The following is a 22,490-nucleotide window of genomic DNA, read 5'->3' as shown; positions in this document are numbered from 1 at the left end:
TCAAAATGGAACTTCAGGAAATGGCACGTTTCTCTGCTGCCAATAACTAGTACCACTCCAAAACTGCTAGCAGATTGTGAAGAGGAAAAAATAATTATTCAGGAAGAAAGAAATGCCTACACTAAATATGCCAACTTTAAAGTTAAGTTTTGCTAGAAATTTTACTGGTACTGTTGTACAGTTTTGCCCACTATCACAAGGCAAGCATTGGTAAGAGTATAACACTTCTTCAGAAAATCCATACTGCTGGAACAAAGCAAAGACGAGAAAGTGGTGGCAAAAGTAAAAGCAGCTGTCTACAAAGACAGCGCTTAATTCAGATTAGTGTCTGAAGTCTTACCTTTCTGAGAAAGCATTGTATTTCTAATTACAAAGCTAGTTTCATAGCAGTGTTTGGCAAGCTTCTTTTCTTTTTGAGCAGAACTAAGTGTATTCTACAGCAACTGCCTGAAAGGTACTGCTGAACTGGACTAGTGTGAAATGGTAACAACAGAACTTTGATCATTCAGACAATTGGTTCCAATTTTATCTGTGTCAGTTGCCAAACAGTTCTTTGCAGCCTTTGCTTTGATCAGAGAAAATGACCTTACTGTCCTTTTAAATCCAACCGCAATTAGTTCTTTAAAGTTCAAGCGATTTTAATGAAATCTCTTATGACCAAAAATGCAAATTAATGCTTTAGTTCTAAATATTGATAGTTTAGGGAATTCAGATTGTTCTCTGCCCCAGATACACCGGAGACGGAAAGAAAATATCAACAGGACCAAAAATGTAAGAATAAATATAACAAGTCACTAGAACTAGCAATATTTTTAATACACCTGTGTTTGTTAGTAAAGATTATGAAATAGTTTTTAAAGTGATTGATTAAAAGAGCACAAAATTGTACACTACTCCTACATAATCGTAATTTATAACAACTAGTTCCTAAAAACATGCGGGTTTTAGCTCTTCTTTTCTCATTAAGTCCAACAATGGTTAGATAATAGAGCTGCAAATAATTTGGTACCAATATACTTATTGCATTTCCCAGAACATCAAGCTGTCAGACTAACAATTAGTTTCATTTCAAATTAAACCTGACAGGCAGTTTCTTGATGAAAGAACATGTGTTAACTAAAACACCTCCTTCATCCAGCACATGGTTTTTGCCATAGCCTCTTCCTGCTAGGTGATTCTGCTCTTCCTGTCATTCTTACTGTGAATACCACAAACCTTTAACTTACACTCCAGCAGTACACAGAATGAAGATCTCCCTTCCTAAAGAAAACACAAAATCTGGACTTAAGTATTTCTATCATTCACTAATGTAGCATCTAGTAAGGTGTAAGAACACATGGAATACTGAACCTCCCTTACATTCATCTGCTAAATGAGGATGACAGCATACTCTGAGGAACTGACACTTAATATAAACACAGTATCCTCTATACTTCACTCTTTATCCTCAGACTCTTCACCTGTCTATGCCCTTAAATCTTTTGCAAGTGAGGTCTACAAAGCAGCTCCAACAGGAAGGAACAATAAGCAAAGTAACACAGTGAGGACAGTGTCTCTTTAGCTACCAGAAACAGGAAACTCAAGGACAGAAGTCTACACATATCTAAATAAGAAAGGAAAAAGAGATCCGCACAGAACACTGGCATAATGAAGATACAGAAGTTTATTTCCTATGTAAGTTGTAAAGCTCTGCACTGGATTCAACTTGCCCATGGTCCCTTATGGAGCACACAGCATCGAAGGAGAGACATCTGTACCTCCACAGTGATAACCCTGCACTGAGGAGCAACAGTCCTAAGTTTAAAGCCAGATATAGAGAGGAAGAGAATAATGTGAAACTAGGACCTCTGTATCTCAGCCTACCCTAAAAGCATAACAGCATTCTGGTTGCCTTCTTGGGCTCTCATTTTACCAGGCCTAGTTGAAGATGGCTTACTGTGCTTAATATGAGGCTTAGTCCTTCATGGAACACATTAATAAATTACACAGAACAGGAGTCACTGCATGTACCTGTAACTAAAACATAAAACAGCCCTTGAGGCAAAAGAACAATTGCAAGTAATACTTCAATGACTACAGACAAGTGGGAACAATCCAACAGTATCTCATGACAACTGTTTTTCAGAGACTGCTCAGAGAACTAAGCATATACACAGCTTTTGTTTACTGTTATGAGACCATAAATTCACATGGCTATTGCAGTTTCTAGCTTACCATCAGGCTCAGAGAAAAAGAATTCACATCAACAGGAACATGAGAGAAGGAAAGAAAGTCAGCTTTGTCCTGTCACAAGACTCGAAGCTTTTCTCAGGAAAGTTGTAAGGCAGACTTGGAGTGATAGTATTATGATCTGTACTATCATTTAGTACTTGATCAAATGGCCAGCATCCTTGCCTGTGGCAGGGGGTCTGGAACTTGATGATCCTCTAGAAGACTTAGAAACAGCTCCCCTGTTTGGTCTAGAGAGTAAACACTGGGCTCAAACTCTATTCCAATAACATCGGGTAACAACTTCCTCCTTACTGGTGGAAGAGAAAGAGGTTAATTCACATTCTGGCTGCAGCCTACATTTGATTCATTTTATCTGTTAGCTAGCACTGAATTGTGTTAGCTTATGACCAGGGCTCCAAGGTGAAGCTTGTAACAGAATCAGAGCTATTGCTACAGAACAGAATTTAAGCATTTTACCAGTTGTCTTACTCTGTTCACAGCATAGTTTCTAACTCCACCTTTCTTTCTCTCCCTACTATCATGCCAGAGACAGAAATCTAGCAAAGACAGCCAAGAGCCACATGAATATTTCAGACAGCAGCCAGACTGCCAGCCTCTCAGAAGTGTTTCAGTGTGTGAGGCAATACAGTGACTACAGTGCAATTAAAGGAGCCCTTATTAGATTTTCACACTGCTGTGATATATGATCATAAAAAGTTCTCTCCACACACGAATCAGTTTGTTCAGAGAGCCACCAGCTCATCTAAGAAAGGCCACATGTTCAATACCTCCTTTTATTACCTTGTATTTTCACTGGATATTCCAGTCTTGTGTTACAAAAGAAAAATAACAGCATCACACCTCCCCTCTACCTAATTTACTTTTATCACTTATTTCATAGTATTATAGAGCAACTAAGACTGCAGGGAACACAAAAGTGCATGGTCTGATCTTACGTACCAAGTGCGATCACCTTGCTGCACCTTGACCTATCAATTTTTGAGTGCTTTCAAGTACTTCTTTCCCCAATCACCTACTGGTGAAGAACCTTTTCCTAACCCCCAACCTAATGCTTAGCAGCAGACAGACCACAGGCTTGCATCCTAAATAAGAATTATCACACCAAGAGTGCTGTAAGGGGGCAAGAGAAGCTCACTACTGAGTAGGAAAAGTCATTAACGTTAAGTAGAAGACACTGAATCACAGCTGTTCTGTGCATAAAGATTTTCCAGGTTTCTTTGTATACACTGGTATTTATCTATTCCAATAATTTACATTAATGAAGTCAAAGTACATGAAGGATAAACAGAAGTAAATAAAGCTTCTAAATCAAAAACATCCTTTTATTCCCAATAATCTATAGACTGACCAGTTAGACTAACATGTGATACCTATGTTTTTAATCTATATTTACCAGGTTGTTTTCCCTCAGTCTTCAGCTGGGATAAAAAAAGACAAAGATCTGTACAAAATCCCTGCCAGACCTGAGGTATCTTTTTTACCTCCAGCCACTCTTACATTTCCTTCCTTTTACATATTTTTGAAAGCTTAAACATAGTGTTTTGTTGGATTTTTTTTTATTTTTTTTTTTGCTCTTTTCAGCCAAGTTGGATTTGGCAGATCATGAATCATCAACGAACAGTGCAACTCATATCTCAAAAAAAGAAAAAAAAAGAGGAAATAAAAATGTGTAAATCAAGTCTCCTCTTTGCTTCAATGACTGTTTTCACTCTCATCTGCCACAAAAGCTCGGTTTGTACTTATGCAGGTGACTGTATAAAATTTATGCTGCAGATTAAAGGTAATGGAAGCAAATCTAAATAAGCAGCAGGAGATTTAAGGTGCTAACCCAAATATTGCTACGCCAACATTGATCTCCAGGAAGCAAAAAGAAAGGAAAAAAAAATTCTATCCTGTTTCACGTTAAAGAAAACTCCCAGCATGTAAACCTTGGAATTTTGTCTTATGCTACAGAAAGAAAAGCAGCTCCTACTCAAATGCATTAGCAGCCCTAGTCCTATACATATACAGTGTTATTCATATTCCAACGAATTAGTCCCAAAGAAAGTCAAACCCGTCAGAATTGAGATTTGCATGACTTGCTGAAGTTGTCTGTTTTTTGGGTTTTTTTTTTTTTGCTAATTGCAGCTTATTTAACAGGATGCCTCCAACCAAGCTGCAATCATTGAAACGCTACAATAAATCAGAAGGCAGCAAATCTACTGCAGTGAACGCTTTCTAAGCAAGTAATCTGCTGCAACGGAACAGCTCTCCCAACTGCTACAGCAGACTAAATAAAACTCTGATAATAATGTAACAAGCGTTTAAGGTTGTCTTTAATTCTTTCTCATGTGTCTCTGGCCTCTACTACCAGGATGTGGGAGCAGCTGCATGAAATTCCGTCCTGTTTGTCCTAAGGACAGTTAAAAAGGTAACTCTAAAGGTTATTCAAATACTAAGCCGTTTTAGTCTCTAACACAGTTGAGGCTGAAAAGAAAAAAAAAAATAACAAGGGAGAAGAAGGTGCTACTTGAACAAACTAGATCCCCTCTTGGCACACATGGTGTCAATCTCACACACCTCCTACTCATTTTAACTCACGGTGGCTTCACTTCAAACATAGGTTTTTTTGATTCTAAATAAATGAGTAGCATCTGGTCTTTTGGCAGCTTTTTCTAATAGAAACTCAGACACTTAGCTTTAGAAGGGATCCCAGAGTTGCTGAAGACTTACGTAACAATTTGAACTTAGCTGGCATAATGAAAATCATTTCATTACACTGTTTGGATTTGGAGATTTTTGTGCATTATTACACCCACATAATACTCTCAGCACTATTTTCTACCTTCAAGCTAGCATACCTCATCTCACGCATTATATTATGATACCAAGAGAAAAGTAAAATGCAAAATAGCTGCTGATGCTATTACCTTAGATTTAAAATTTTGCACAGACATGGAATGTCATGCTACATGAACTCCGTCACTCAAGACACTACTTCCTTTCACATTCATTTTACTCTCACATATGACTAAGCTCTCTCACTTTCTTCACCACACAGAATACATATGAATACATCACACAGACTCATTCTTCTACAATCTTCTTCTTACACCAGCTTGGCTGACAAATCAACTCAGCATTCCAGTTAGTTTCATAAGACAACATATGTTTGAGACTGAACAAGGTTCCACTGAGACGAATAGTATATCTACTATTCACTTTGAGGGGTGGAATATCAGATCTTTTCTTAGTTCTTTATACACATGCTTGGAATACAAAAAGAGCTAACCATACAACAAAATAACAAGCACTATGATGGACTTATCAACTTACTCTTTCAAGCATCAAGAAATACTGGAAGCATCTTCCCGTATGAGAATGCACCATTAATAATCTTTTCTTACCTTCTCTTCCTTTCCATTCATGTACACATGTTTTCACTTAAACAGAGATATTCACAAACACTTTTCTTGCTTTACAGAAGTTCTACATTTAAAAATCAGTATTACATACTCTATTTTCAGTAGTGTCATGGTTTTATGGTTTTTTGTTATTAGTATTTCACATCAAAACATCATGTAGCGCACTGGGAGTTAAAGAGTTAGCACCGTGGATTGTCGATAGTTCCAGGTACCTGGCTCTCAGACGAGGAGAATTATACACTACATACTCCAGAGGACTTTGAGTTGTTCTGTTTTCATTTTCCACTCAGAGGGAAAGATAAAACTCTTTGCATATAATGAGATGTCCCTCTTTCTTGCCCTTCTGCTCATCCTGGCTAGACATCTCACCTTCAGCATTAGAGTAATGCTTTCGGTTTTTGGACACTCTCTCATTATGTTTGATTCATTAGCTTCAATTCCAACTGTACTGCATTATATTGTACTATAGTGTGTTATCTTGCATTCCAATATCTAATTTAATAAATTAGCTTGTCTCTCCTCAGATTGCTGCCCTGTTTTTAGACCCATCTCCTACCCTTTTCTGCTCTTTCTTTTCCAGAGGTGTGGGTCCCCACATCCCACTTGTCAAGGATCCCAGCCAAACCAGCCCTTAAACTGCTGACAGGTAGTTACAGTTAAATCTGTAACAATATATGCATTTGATAAGGTTCAACACAGGTCATAGTGTTATCTTGTTACTTCTCTGCATGACTGGTCATCAGGAAAAGTTATTCTCTTGAAACAGTTGTTTGAAAATTGCTAACACTGCTTTTGTTTATGCAATTAATTTATGCGTAGCTTAACTTTATTAGGCTTGAGCATCTGTTAATCATAAAAGCTCTATGCAAAAGATTAAGACAGGAAGATGAAGAACAAGGTGGGAAAATGTGTTAAGGAAAATACCACTTACATAAAGGAAAAGAATGTAACACTTAAGAAGCTGTCCTCCTAACTGTGAATTTAAGTCCAAAATAATAAACACTAAAAGGATGAGAAGGAAAAAAAATCTACAAGCAGAATCCTTCAGAAGAAGAAAAGATGTTCTGGAGAGTAGAAGCCTATTTCCCTTACTGGGGTAAGATGTTCTGTACTCTCTTTAAGAATATAACAGAAGTGTAATTTTCTTTACAGTATTTTTAATAGCAATATTTTCTTTTAGCCTTCGAAACATTTAACCAAGTAAAGGAAAAGTTTGAGTCGCATCAAACTCAAGTATGAAAGGAGAATAACACCCAACTTTAGCTGCAGCTTCCATTTTTCCCAGAAACCGCAAGCATGGTGTTCACAGCCAGGGTGCTTTTTCCAGTTCATTTTCCTCTGACATTTCATCCTCTAATGCCAAAAGTCTCCAAAATTCCATACCCAAATAATCACAGCTCGAAGACCAAAGGCATGAAAAAAAACCCTCGGCAGTCACATCTACTATATCCATACAGTTAATCAAGTTCCAGTATCCACATGGTCAACCAAAACAACACTCTCTTTGGACATAACCTTTGCATCAAACCACCTCAGCTGACAGAAGTAACAGAATAAGGCCCCAAAAAGATCATGGGGAAAAACAAAAATCAGTAAAAGAAATGTGAATTGTCAAAAAAAGACCAAAAAGAAAAGAAGATAGATAGATATGGATGTTGATGACCGATAGCTGTACATATTATCAATTTACTCCTGCAAAGCTGCCTATACTGATACAATAGCCCAAGGGACCTTTTAATACAACCAGTTAGCATGGTCCACAGAAAAGTCTGGATCAGTCCTTGATGTATCCAGAGTTGAGTACTTCCTCTCCAAATACTAAAGCAGATGATACAGCATTTTAACTGTCCCCACCCATTTTTTTAAACTTTGAATATTCACTCTACTGAGTCAATGCTCACTTTTCCATCATTTTTGCTTTACAGATACAGGAACAGAGGAGCTCTTTCAGATTCATATTGCAGAACTACACATGTTAAACATGAACATGCTGAACCCCAAACCATGGGGTTTGGTTTCTAAGTTGAACAATCCATAAATCATTATTTTTTCTTACTCCTTGTTTAGAATTTCCTTGTTTAGAAAATTTTAGAATTTTCTTCTATCAAGCAAGTATTATCCCTAAAACAGACAATATTAGAACAAATTGGACTGAAATATCTTCATCCATCACATTTATTACCTCCTACAAGCCTTGTGTGCAGAGTGAACTGAATGTCAGATGATGTCATTTTCAGTTCTTGGTTATGATGTATGGCATCTACTCTAAAGTTGAAGGGTGAGGCCTCAACTCTACAGTTCCTGCACCAGCTAAATAATCAGAACAGGGTGAAACACAAGTAACAAAAATAATGTCAAGCATCTCTATGCTTGGGATGTTAAGAAGCAGATACACTTGTGCTAACGGCTTAGGTGTATAATTACTTTGTACATTTTAAATTCTACCTTAAGTCTGCGTAAAGCAGGCTATTACATGCAAAAAAATTCAGTGACAGAAGACTCAAGTGACAAATGAAAACAGAAATATTGCCTACAGCTTATTTATTGTTAGTTGCAAGAATGTTAATGGAGGGAAATGAAAAACCAATTTATTTCTGAATGAAAGTATACAGCCACCATGTAGATTTCCACTGCACTTGTCAAAGAAAAAAAAAAGCGTGACTTAACTAAAACATACAGACTTCAAACTCTGCTGCATTTATATTCAGTAATTAAACCATTGTTATTATCCTGCCTGGCATCAGAAATAAAGCAAAAGAGAATAATCTTTAGCCCTGAAAGCCTTGGCAGCTTATTGTTTGTTAAAATATGAAAATGAGTCAGATATGACCTTTGTCACTGTACCCTTAACTACTCTGGTTACCTATATCAGCTTCACTTACACTAGCTCTAGAAATACTAACCTAATGCCTTATCCTTCAAGCACACTACAGAAACTTAGCTTCACCAAAGCCACAAATGCTTCTACAAACCCCAGCTCAATGTTCTTTTATTAAACAACTATTCAGACTCCCTTGCTGATGTGCAGTCTTGGAAAGGACACATTCTTAGAAGTTCACAGAAAATTCTAGGAGAACTTGAAATCCTCTGCTATGATTTACTGCTAGTTCCACTCATCTGTCCTCAACTAGACCTACAATGAGACTAACATAACAGATCACTGTAGCCTCCCCTTGAATGTACACACTATTATTCTTTGTTTTATTATTTTCTCTTAAATCATTGTGAGCTGCTGGTAACATCTGCTAAGAACTGCTTCAAGGTCTGTTTACTTTTTGAATGTGTGTGACTGAATGCAATAGGGAGTAGGGATTGCATCATATCAACAATACTGCCTTAAAACGGCTGTCTTAAAATGGCAAAGACTGAAAATTTAACAGTAGAAAGTTAAAAACATCTGTTCAGTGAAGAGACAATTTTATGTCTCTTGACAAAAACTACACTGATGCTAGAGAAACCACAACAGAATGCTAGTGGCTTCATCTACCACAGCTGATAAACCTCTCTCCATTGACATTAGAAATCCAAATGTTTTGGAAGGTCACCATGGACCACCACACACAGAGGCACAGAGACTGCACCCTCCAGAAGGAAAGCAGCTATCATGCTGCAAGGCACGTTAATTTAACTCTGACAAACAGCTTTATGTACTATAACCTGTGGAACCTGTCCACAACTAAATAATCTCTTGCTCACATCTGCAGCATGTACAGCCATCAGCTGCAGATGTATTCCTGCAGAAATCTAAAACAGGCACATTAAACTCTTTACCCTCATAGAGAAAGGTTGCCCAGTTCTGCTAGGAAGCTTAGATTTTTTTAATCCATGCTGGCTTCCAGCTAGGTATGCTCCTTATATTGATCCTGCCACTTTCCTTCACAGGAAGACTTAAAAGAAATTCAGAGCAACACTTATTTGTATTAAAAAACATGCTCAAGAATAACTATGCAGAAGAGCCTGAAAAATGGATAACAGATGGTCTAAAACAAAAGCAAAGCAAAGAGCAAGCTCCAAGTGCATATTCTGACAATAAACTGAACAAGTTGCTAAGGCAATGGATTTTATGAGGTGCAACAGCTAACTAAATCCCAGTTAATAAAGTAGCTACAGAAGGCATCAAAATTTCTACTCTCCTTTAGGAGTAAAAATTGATCCTGGATCTGCTTTACAATATTAACGTAATTCATGTTAGCATCTTAAAGAAGTTTAGAAGATGACCTGCCCTCCCAACCTGCTAATCATTATATTGCTCACGCTTTTCTTTGCATTGTGGATTATCTATGGGTGCCCAACCTGGACTCTTCACAGACGAAACTAAACTGGAATACGTACTCCAAGGACACACCTATCACTTGCTAGCTTTCACTGGTCATACAGTCCACAGTACCAAACAAACCATTCTCCAGAACACGCACACAGTGTCAACATCAAGTCTTCAGCAATGTTTCCTTCTACAGATTGCTCCTCTCATGCCACGGTACTTGCTAAAGCAGACATAGCCACAAATACCAAGGTAAAACTTAAACTTTCCCTTGCACTGTTTGACTGAATCCTGTATAAAGAAAAAAATAAAGCAGGTAACTGAACTGTACCAGAGGTCTAGATCTGTGAACAAGTAATAAAAGCCTTCTCATTTGGACCCTACTGAGTTACCTTTACTGTGATGTTGGCATGCCAAGGACATTAAATAAACAGCAGGTATAAAACACAGGATAAATAAAAGCACGTAAACCCAAGCAAAGTTTAAATTAGCCATAAAATGTGATTTCTTCCTCAGGACAAAACTCTTCTGCAGACTCTGTTCCAACTTACGTTCCATTAAAAAGAACAGGGTGAATAATTTGGTTAACAAAGAAATACCAGAAACTTTAGTTTTCCAACCTTTCATTTAAAAGCATCAATTAAAATCATTCTCTTCTTTCAGTCTACTACTTTCCAATGCAAAGTGTGACCTGGAACTGTTTTCCCTCAGTAGTCACCTTTAATCAGACATCTTTGTATTAAAAAACATGCTCAAGAACAACTATGCGAAAGTTATTTTTTCTTACCATTGTTTTAGATCTTACATAAACATTACGTAAGTCAGTCTCACTACAGCACAAGAGTAGTGCTCTGATTTTTATATTTTTTTTGCTATGAGCAAATTGCAACAACAAAGCAACGCAGTTACAGCTAGTACATAAAAATTCTAGTAAATTCAATGTTGGCTATAGAAAAAAAAGAGCAAGTGAAGGAAAGCAGCAAAAAAAGTAGGAAGCATTTGTATGAATGTTCTGAACATACAGCCTAGTTCATCAAAACTCTCCTGCTTTCATTTCTACAAGCAGTTACTTAGCATTTTTAAGCAGATCTATCACATAACAGCTGTCTGTCTTGGTGTCCTCTACCATGAAAACAGCAGAATGCCCACCTAAAGCGGCTCATGTTACTAACTTCATTTTTACTTGTCTTGACACCATATTGCCAAATGCTTTACAGAGAAGGAAGTACAAACTGAACAGTAAAAGGACTCCAAGAGCACACAGCAAGACAATCTCATATGGAAACTCACAACCTAATGCTTGTGTCCAAATGTGCCTAGCTTCTGTTTCTGCACAGCCTGAAATGATGTTCAGAGACTTTTAGGAAAGACGATCTCTTACTTAAACTGCTGTGTTTTATTTCCCTCTAACCTTCTCTTACCTGCTCACTTAATGGAGGCTCAGTATGGAAAAATCTCCAGAATTTCCAATTCTCTTCACAGAGCACATAACTCACTTGCTTAAAATCAACTTTAAAATACAAAAACAACTGTACCATTGCTATGCTATCTACAATGAAAACAAACTGCTGATAACGTTCAAGGCAATGGAAATGAGCTGCAGCTTATTCAGAAAACCAAAACACTCACCTGCTGGTTTCCCAGTCTTGATCATCCTTATCTTTTTCTTCTTTGGTATCAGAACTGTGTGGGTGTTTCTGTACAATCCGCATCCCACCTGCTTTAACTGGAACAGAAATGAGAAAGACAAAACCTCACTCAAACCAGCACAAGTGAATAACAAATGCTTTACAGATGACCTCTCCACACACAGCATTCTGCAGAGTAACCTATAAGAACTACTGTTTGAGAAAGGGGCCCAAATGGTCTAACAGAGGCAGACCTGAGAAGCATCTACTTCAGGTCTGTATCTGCCATTCTCATTCACATCGTGCCAGCTTTGCTCACCCTGAGAAGCAGCAGCTCATTTTGTCACCTGCTTCCAACACTATTTTAAAATATTCAAGTTGGTTTTAACTCTCCCCCCACCTCTATTAACTTGTAGTACTCAGAAGAGACTGAGACAACAGCTTGCGCAATAGTATCCAAACGGCTACGAACTTCAAATACTCTCATAAAACACGATGGGCAGAAAAACCTTATTTGTCAATTCAAGCCAGAAACACAATTCAACTATTACACGAGTAATATTTATACAAACAAATATCAAAAACAGCATGGTAAAAGCAAGTTCTAGGAGGATTCCATTTGTATTAAGAACAGAGCTTTTTATTACTTTGCAAGAACATAATTACCACATTTCAAATCTTTACCATGTTTCACTTTTAGAAATGACGTAATCACAAAATGCATCGCTTTGAAATACAAATTGAGAGGTGAAAGCAAATCCACTTACATTCATATCTTCCCTATTTATGTGAAATATGAAATAAGACCTAAATCCAGGCTGTAATACTGCAGCAACTATGGAGATCAACAGGCTCTGCACTTCTGAGGTACCTTCGGTTTTAATCATGTAAGTTTCTCCCATCTTCAGCAATTGCTCTGCATGCTTACAATCGAACATGGGACATCATCATTTGGGTTGCAAGGGACCTTTAAGATCCCTTAGTTCCAACCCTCTGTTATAGGCAGGGACACCTCCCTCTGGACCAGGTTGCTCAAATCCCTATCCAGCCTGGCCTTGAGTGCTTCCAGGAAGGAGGTATCCACAGCCTCAATGGGCAACCTGTTCCAGTGTCTCACCACCTTCACAGTAAAGAATTTATTCCAAACACCTAGTGTAAATCTACCTCTTCCAGTTTAAAGCCATCTCCCCTCATCCTGTTGCTACCTGCCCTTAGAAAAAGTCCATCCTCAGCTTTCCTGTGGGCCCCCTTCAGGTACTGAATCACCTACAGAGATTAAGGCTCAGTGATTCAGTGTGAATCTCTGAAGACTAGAAACAGGGCAAGTACTTAACTCTTAACTTAGTTCCTCAGAGCAGCAATGAGGCACACACATGCATGTAACTTTTACAGCCTACATCGGGGTAGGCAGAGAGAGTAACCACTTTCAAGGAAAAGTACACATTAGGTCCCTGGATTTGTTAAAGATTTTTAAGTTTCACATAAATATTTGAAAGACATAATATTGATTTGATAGATGACATTAAAACAAGCAACCAACAGAAAAATAAAGAACAAAATACCTCCTACAAACCTTCAAAACTATGTCCACTTACAGTGCAATAACAAAATACGCAGCATATTCACCACTTTTGTGTTGTCTCCAGCACAAAACTAAAGTATTTAAATGTGTGAGACATGTTTCACCTGGGACAGGGAATGACAGAAAGATCAGGTAACAAATACATGTGGTGTTAGAGACAGAACAGAAATAAAAATCCTTTTTTTTCTAGATACAAACTCAAGTTTATGAATAAAAGTAAATACTCTGAGTCTTACCAAGCACTGTTTTGCTCTAACGTCTTGATTTAATTTAATCAACGTCTACAAGCAAGAATAAGAGCAAGACCCATCAGCTAAATTGCTGACACCAAGGCATTTCTGAAAGCCCCAAATCCTTACTTGCAGCACTCATTTTGCTTTACCTTCATTATTTTCTAACAGGAACTTTTAAACCCAGTCTCAGTGCATAATCAGACCCTCTTCAAATGTCAAATACTTTTTTGCGGAGGATGCTGTCATCCACCTGCCAAGTCACAAGCAGCATTTCTGGACAACAGCCTCATGTTCCCACACTGTGGCTTTTCACCATCTAATAGAGAACCAGGTGAAACAATACCCAAGGATTTAGCTGGTTTAAAACACCTCTCCTCTTCCATTATACATAATCAGGCTGGCAGCCACTTGTTTTCTCTTTATCTGACACCAGGAAGGATATCCAGCCAATACATTCAGATCCTTCTGCATGTAGATATCATTTGAATTTCTGAGAGCAAAAGTGAAATACTGACCCCAGCCTCCTGCATATACAGCTGAGCTACATCTATGCCAACCATGATACAACACAGTTGTACCTAAACTAGTTTCAAAAGACTTGAGAAGTAACGTCTTCACACCACAATGCATCAGATTCTTCATAGAGTGGAAAAAGGGACTTAAATAACTGGAAAACCACCTTCCAGAGCATTGCCAGGAATACATGCATAAACGGGAAGGTGCCAGCAATTGCCCTGAGATCAGGAACTAAACAGTTTCTGCACTGAGACAGGTAATTCTGCAGACCTCAGGCTGCAGTGCTGCTGGCACGGAGTTCCTGTGAGGGCAGGGGACCAGGGAATGGCTGCTATGGAGCTGATGTGGTACCACCATTTTCCACAGCATGAAATGAAGAGGGGCTCACCTCCAAGCAAACTCTGGGAACGGCAGCAGAGAGCTCTGTTTGACCAGTTAATGGATAAGAGCTAGTTGTTTTTAGTTTTCAGTTGGTGTGCTCAGAGCTGCAGACAGGACTGCCTTGTTTATCCTATGAATGAGGCCTGTGTTCTTCTTATGGGTACATAAGAAATGCACTAAGCAACCTGCTTCATATTCAAGGTGACTTGGAATCAGTGAGCAATCTTATTTACCCTTTCCTCCCACTGCAATGCTCCTAGACTTCCAAAATAAATCACACCAGGCCCGAAAGCACCGGGCATGAGCAGAAACACTGCAATGGATTGACTGCTCTGAACACAGCTGATTCAGATGGGCAACGTGCATGCTCGTGGCCTAGGGCAGTCCTCTCTGGACACACTTTCTGGTTCCTGTGAAATAACCCCATTCAGAGCCTCTGGAAATCAACAGCTTAAACAAGATCTTCAGCACCTGCCTGTTCACCTTGAGTGTAGTGCTAAGTATCAATAATTTATTACTCATGAACCACGTCACTATTATGGAAGCTGTTATCCTAAGATGTATGAAAATCCAAGACCAAGAGAAACCTTAAACAAGCCCTCCTGCATGCTTAAGGGAACATACATTAGCATCTGACAAAACAATGGAAGTAAGAGTTATTACATACCTTCATTTCCTAGAAATCCTGGCTTAGAGCTATTTGCTCTAATGCAGAACTAAAGCACATCACTATTTTCATGAACCTATTGTAAAGCTTCATAAATAAACTATTACCACAAACACCTTGCTTTACTCATCCACAGTAGCCACTGGAAGAAATGAACACCTAAAAGCATAATTACACAGCCCTTTTCAGCTGCTGCAAGCCATACAAACCTACAAAGCATTGTATTACAGACGCATTGATCTTACTGACAGATATATATGAGGGCCTCAACTTAAGCTTTATTAAGTTTCAGAAAGGAGTTCAAAGCCACTTCACGTACCCTGTTACCAACCTGAGGTCTTAAGGTTTTCTATTTCATTATCCTTCCTTTTTTTTTTCATGTGTTTTTCTTGTCTTTTTTGTTTTACCAATGGGAAAAGATCAATGGAGAGAGGAAGCCAGCAGACTGCACACGGTCAGCGAGGGCTCACAGTGCACACAAAATATAATCAGTTTGTCAATTCAGCTTCAATTTCATGATCCAAATCTTCTCTAACTTTTATGCATGTGATTCATACTCAGTGGGGTTAAGACATCCCTAATTACAGATACATCCCTAATTACAGATACAACCACAGGCAGCAAGTCCACAGCTTTCACGCTGTTAGTCAATGAAATGTTCCTACTTACAGCTTTACATTGCTAAGAACTGGCCTATTTATTTAGGAACACTATTTAAGCCATCTACAAGTTCTACAAGTTATTCTTTCATTTTTATTTTTTATTTTTTCAAGAATTCCTGACTTATTAAAACCTCTGTGCAAACAGCCATAGGGCATTACATTTTTATTCAAGGATCTAAAACAGCTTGGGATAGAGGATTAAAACCTAGCTTCAGCCTCTACAGTAAATATAAACTGCCATTAGTCAGCATAATCACTGTGGATTTTTGAAGTGTTCAAAGGATGACACATCAGAGGCACTCTCTTCTGACAATCAGTTCAGAGCCATCCTCTTCCTGCAATGACTTGAATATTCTGCATAACATCCGTTTCCCTCATCTCATAGACAAACTTGGCAATCCCCTTCCAAAGCTGAATTGGTGCACTCTCACAGGACACCCTCAGGGCTGCTGAAGATCTTAAAAAGTAAACAGCTGAGCAAGTTGTTCAGCTCGCATGTGGATGTGCATCATACAAAGGGAGAAATACTAAAACGCTCTGAGAGCAAGGAGAACCCACTGTATTCCAATTACAGTTTTACACTGTGCATTGTTCATTTTCAAGCTGGCCTATGGAGATTTTTAAATAGCAAACTGCTTGATTCAGAACACAGGCTTTGACAAAAACCCTTCAAATAAGCAACAATTTTACATATATATATATAACTACAAGGTAGTTAGCTGGAAACGTCTACCAGTCTTCCTTCCTCCCCTTTCTGCTGGGTTAGGTGTGTCTTGCTGCACCAATCTAACATCTCAGTATTACTTTTACGCTGAAGCAGACACTCACTTATATCACCTCAAGGTGAGTGAATTTCAGGAGCTACAACTCCCATAGCCTGAATGAGCTCTCACCACTAGATCTAAATAGACATGGAGGCATTCAAGGCCCCCATGGATGGGACCCCAGGCAGCCTGATCTGGTGGATGCAAACTGTGCCCCTGGCAGGAGGCTGGGCAGGAGTTTTAAGGTTTCTTCCAAACCATGCCTTTCTATGATTCTGTGAATTCTGATGAATTTCAGCATTTTTGACTGAAACACTTGAAAAACCATCCCACTAGGAAATGTTGGAAGACAAAAAAAAAAGCCTGTGGAGCAGGGACTGAAACTCCCATTTTAATAATATTGTAATCATGAAGAAAAATGAGCAGTGTGTGAAGGAATAACACTATCAGCGATGGGCCCCCCGCTGCAAGCAGGAGCTCCTGTTCATGGTTGGTGACAGATGTATGCAACACCAAAACCATGACTCAGTTCAGCCTGTCCCCCACCACTGCTCTGCTCAGCAGTGTGGAAGCTGCCAGAACAGCTTCAATCAGTGAGCACCCTGCTTGTCCTCCTTCATTACCTACTCATCTCTAGAACTAAAGCTCACCAATGCACGGCTTCAATCACCTCAACCTCATGCAGCACCAGAACCACTGTGCGCACACAAAAAAAAGGATGTAAGGAGCGCTATGAGCTGCTGGTTTGTGTTTCCACTTGGCATGTAGGGCCTTGCAGATGGCAGGGTGTGCTGCAATTAGTTCAGGCTGCTTGTTCCCCCCTCCTGCGCACAGGCAGGACACCTCTATGGCTGCTTCCTCACCTTTCAAGGACAACACACGCTCACAGATGAACACCCAGGTCAGAACCCAGAAGTGTCAAAAGCAGGACCAACCAGGTCTAAAAGTATGTACAAGCAGAGAGCTTCTGGGGAAAGAATGAATAAGAGGGGGGCACAAGGGGAGCACAGCCTCTGTCATTGAGGAAGGAATGCTGCCAGAAAGCCAGCAAACAGCTCGGGGAGGGATGGCAAGCTGCTGGCTAAGAGCTGGGCAAGGCCCACGCACGCTTCCACGTCCTAGGGCACAGCAAGGGATAGAGGCGGGCGAGCTAGCGACCTTCTCAACAGGCAAACACGGAGCGCAAACAGAAGCAGCCTTGAACCTCCTGCCTGCGGACTTCGCTACGCGGCTACGTGGCGCCGGAGCCCTTCGCGGCGAGCCCAGCAGCCGCTTCCCTCCCTCCCACCCCCGCCGCGGAGAGGCCGCCTGGCCCCCTCAGGGCCTCCCCGTTCTTCCACCGCCGCCGCCCCGGCCCTCCCCGAGGCCCGCCCCGAAGGCTGTAAGAAAAAGAGCGGAGAGACGGGACCCAGCGGCAGTACCAGCAGGAGGGTGTCCGGCCCGGGTCTCGGCTTTCTCTTTGGGAGGCGAAGACATGTTTACCCTGACAGCGCCCGCACGAGCGCACCCACACCCTGCTCCCACCACCAGCACCGCCTGCCGCCCGCCCTGTCAACGTGGCCGCCGCCAGGACGCGCCCAGAGAGGGTGGGGCGGCCGCGGGTCCGCCCTGTCTGCTCTCGCCGCGGGGCGCGGTCCGGAGCGGGGCTGGCGCCGGGCCCAGACCTTCCGCCGCAGCGCCGGGTGCACCTGGGCCTTAAGTTCCGCTCCTCAGAGTGGAGCGTGTTGCCAAACCACCACCGTGCTGAAGTCGGCCCGTTGTGTTTTTTTCCTTTCCTCCCCTAAGCAATATGAAAGCGTTTGATGCAACTGGTGCCAGCAACAGGTTGCTTTTAAAAGTTGTAATAGCCAACTGCATTGCCAGCAAAGCGCAAACGCTAAGTGCTGGTTTGTTTCAACAAGAATTGTTAAGGTTGGAAAAGACTACTAAGGTCATCTAGACGAACCATCAACACACCACTAACCATGTCCCTCAGTGCCACATCTACACATTTCTTGAGCACCTGCAGGGGGAGTGACTCCACCACCTGCCTGGGCAGCCTGTACTACTGCTTCACTGCTTTCTCTGACATTTTTTCCATAATATCCAACCTCAATGTCCTCTTGTGCAACGAAAAACACTTCCTCTTGTCCTGACACTGGTTGCCTGGGAAAAAAGGCCAACTTCCACATGGCTGCACCCTCCCTTCAGGCAGTTGTAGGGAGTGATCAGGGGTTCCCCCTACCCTCCCTCCAGACTGAACAATCCCAACTCCCTCAGCCGCTCCTCATAAGACTTGTGCTTCAGATCCTTCACCATCTTCATTTCCCTCCTCTGCACACACTCAATGTCTTTCTTGTAGTGAGGACCCCAAAACTGCATACAGGGCTCAAAGTGCAGCCTCACCAGTACTTAGTGAGCCGATCACCTCTCTGGTCCTGCTGACCAAACCATTTATGATACAAACCCAGATGCCATTGGCCTTCTTGGCACACTGCTGACTCACATTCAGATGGCCGTCAACTAACCCCCTCAGATCCTTTTCCTCTGTGCAGCTTGCCAGCCACTTGCAAGCCCATAGTGCTGAATGTGAGTCCCCAGAAACCAAGCTTATGATGGTTGCAGTTGAACCTCCCAGGAGTGCTGTAGCATCATTCTATCTCAGTTATGCTACAGGGAAATTAATGTAGCTACGTGGCGTAGCATACTCTACTTATTTGCAGTCAGTCTTTCCAACAGATATCACCACTGCCAAGTATAAGTAACAGGTAATGGCATAGGTTTTTTTGGAAACAGATCAAAATACAATCACAACACAGCATCCTTAACAGTCTGAATGAATAAATGTTGTCAAAGTGCTGTAAATAAGTTGTTTCATTTTGCTGTTGGGTAATTTTATTTTCTTACATGTACAGCACTGAAGCCTCAGATTACTATTTCTGTTCTGCCATCTTTTGTGTAGACTAATAGGAGTTACTCCAGTTCACCTTCCAGCCTCTGTCAAAGTCTATTCAGATTTTATTTTTTTCTGGAGTAGAATTACCTCCTAAATTGAGCTTAAATTAGAAGGTTTCCTTGTCTACTTTTCCATTGATTTGAATGAAAAGATTGCATTTTGTTTTTTCTTGTTTTTTCCAGGTATGCTTGGCTTGGAATTCCCTCTGCCGCTTACAGCAGTCAGTATGAATCTTTGCTTTTGCAGGTTTAATATAAACCAGCTATTATAGAATAGGAATTCAAGATACCATGCTTTATGACATCAAAAAGAAAAAGGAAAAACAAAAAACAACAAAAAACATTTCAAAGTAATATGGTTTTTGTTGTATTTTTTTCCCCCCTCTGAAAATCAGTAATACATGTAGGTACTGATATGACAAGGGAAAATGATTTGAAACTAAAAGAAAGGAGATTTAGATTTGATGCTGGGGAGATTTTTCACTAAGAGAGCGGTGAGGTGCTGGCATAGGCTGCCCAGAGAGGTTGTGGATGCCCTGTCCCTAGAGGTGTTCAAGGCCAAGCTGGATGGGATCCTGGCAGAAGAATTGATTTCTTATCAAATCTAAGGCAGTGGGTATTCCTTCTGCTAGAGATGCTACCCTATTATTAGGTTAAGGTAAAAATAACACAAAGATGGTAATAAATATCCAAAAGGCTATCTATAGAAAAAACTCACCAGTACAGAAGTCTTCAGTCTGGCTAGAAACCACTGAGGCAATCTCCACAGAGGAGCAGTCTCAAAGAAATGCCTTAATGATGGTCAGCCCTTAAATAAAGTCTAGAAGAGGTGGAGTCAAGCTCAACCCCTTCTGGGAGCACAGCTGAATTACCCTCACCTGTGCTCCCACAGCTGACCCGACACTTGCCTCAGCTGATTAATCAGAGGTTCAGGCTGTGGTTACCAGTTTCCCATACAATTAGCAACAATATCCTTGATTATGCCAACATGCATATATGGAGGTCAGTAGTAGGCGTTAAAAAGATAGGAGCAGTCTCTTTGTCATTTCCAACAGCCTTGCTATTTCTACCAGAATGCATAGAGTTTGGCATCTATGGGCAACTGCAGAGAACAGGCAAAGCATTTACAAAATGTGCGCAGCTTCTCTCATCAAGTCAGCCACACCTGATGCTGACATCCTGATCTTAGAAACTGGAACAAAGACAAGTCTCAACTGGAAAACCAGTTAATGAGAGCATCACAGGACATGGCGCTGAAGTGAAGTGCAGAGGCGCTGCGAGGGAGAAGTAAATAAATCAGACTCTTCAGAATATATAAGATCTGTTCTGAAGACCAGCATTTATTTTACGACAAAAGCATTTTGGTGAAAGGTTCCATAGAATACCAATTCATCGATAAGGAGTTCCTAAAAGAAATCTCAAGCATCTGCAGTGATATCCAGAGCAGCCAAGAAAGAGCACTTTCCAGCTACTACTAATTTTAGCTAAAATAGCAAGCAGAAATAAGCTACTTCTCTTCTGGTAATCATAGAGGCAACACCACAGCTTTCCATGTTCCATCCCACATTTTAAAAAATAATTGAAAAACAGGAAGAAGCCCTTTACAGATTTTAAATGCTAAGTTTGAAACAAAAACAACACAGAAGAGACTGGATACGAGAGCGTGCTAAGGCATGCTTACAGATGCTATTTTCGGTTGTGCTTGGCCCTTCACAAGACTTCTGACAATAACAGTAGGTTCTTATTTGTGTGCTCTATAGCCCAACGTATGTTCAGCAGTCTATTTTAAAAATAGGCAGTCTGTTGAACTGTGATTAGAACACCATTTATGTCTGTTTTCAAATTAGTCCACAGTTCTTAGCAGATGGCTACAAATTGTTGTGCTTTCACTTGGGCCTGCAGCAAAGATTCGTGTTCTTTCTGAAAATGTTAAAACATGTAGAAGAGCCTTTACTGGGTTTGGGTCAATGGGAAATTACAACATTGCAATCTAGAGTCACTTAGTGATTGAAAGGCAGCTAAATACTTTGCTACAATCTTCTGAACCTCTACCATCATCTCCAGCACACATATGCACCCATATGTTGTAAACCTTGGGGAGCATGATAAATTGCTTTCACTTATAGGATGGGCAAGACTCTTTGTTGAATAGGCTTTTGCCCAATTCCTGCATAAGGTCAGTGAAAATAACTAGCTGAATTTGATGTACATCCAAAATAGTTTCATCTGAAAGCAGTTGTTTTGAAAGCTATTTAATGTTGATGTTGTAAGATTTTGATATATATATATATATATATTTAAGATTAAAATCCGCTGAGAAACTTGACTGTTTATTCTCATTTGTTAATCAAAATATTTGTTAATCAAAATATTATTCCTCCATGTAGTTTTAATCGTCTATGACATTTTCAGGGTATCATGATAGTTTCTGATAAATTGCAAAAAAAAAAAAAAAAAAAAAAAAAAAAGAACCCACAAGGGGAATTTTTGCCTTTGAGTTTGTAGATTTTCACTTGTTTATGTCAGTAGCTGTTCATTAAAACAAAGGGTTTGCAATCTGATATGCCACAACATGGGACTGTTCCTCACTTTCCTACTTCAAGGGAAATACATAAAACCCTTATTAAAAGCCCAATAATGGTTATATTTGGTCTGCCCACTGTTACTTTGCATTAAGAAAAGGGTAAGGTTTTTAAGACTATGGCTTCCCAGGAAATCTGCAGAAATTTTGTGAACTACCATTCAAAAACATGTACAGACATGATAAAACAGTTAATGTAAGAAAACAAGATAACAAATTTGGAGCAATGAAATACTCATGCTTTTCCACTTTTCCCACACAGACTTTTCCTGTGTTGACTTAATGATCAAAGTCATTTGGGATGCCACTGTTCACTGTCTTCTCCATACCTTGATTAGATGATTAATTCCATGTTGTTTCTCCAGCTACACTATTACTGTGACAGGAAGAACACACTTATTTGCTTGCTGGATTTACTAACTCAGTTTTCCAAGGAAACCTATATATTTCTTTAGAGTTAGAATAGGTCCCCACCGGGGCAAACATAGAAATTTGTAAGTGGTATAAGTTACTAAACTGAATCATAATGTAATTGAAAAACTCAAACTCTCTTTTATCTTACTTTTTTATTAGATTTTCTTGGAAATGCTTTTGCTAAAATTCGTACAGCAGTCTATCTCATCGGAAATGTGGAATAATGTTTTC

General features: G+C 40.0%; 1 protein-coding gene across 1 annotated transcript in view; it reads right to left on the bottom strand.

Annotated features, from left to right (window-relative positions):
- The window catches only part of DAP (death associated protein), a 38,545-nt gene extending 20,684 nt beyond the window's left edge, over window positions 1-17,861 (bottom strand). The window contains exons 1-2 of the mRNA XM_015854433.3: window positions 17,752-17,861; window positions 11,527-11,623 (exon numbers count right to left, since the gene is read on the bottom strand). Coding sequence (XP_015709919.1) covers window positions 11,527-11,623; window positions 17,752-17,806 — 152 coding nt within the window. The 5' untranslated portion in view covers window positions 17,807-17,861. The remainder of the gene's footprint in view (window positions 1-11,526; window positions 11,624-17,751) is intronic.
- Between the last annotated feature and the right edge of the window lie 4,629 nt (window positions 17,862-22,490).

This window comes from Coturnix japonica, chromosome 2, assembly GCF_054131305.1.
Source record: "Coturnix japonica strain WE chromosome 2, WE-NBRP24, whole genome shotgun sequence".
NCBI classification, from domain to species: Eukaryota; Metazoa; Chordata; class Aves; order Galliformes; family Phasianidae; genus Coturnix; species Coturnix japonica.
The sequence above is the reverse complement of the archived record's forward strand: the minus strand, read 5'-3'. Positions and strand labels throughout refer to the sequence as shown.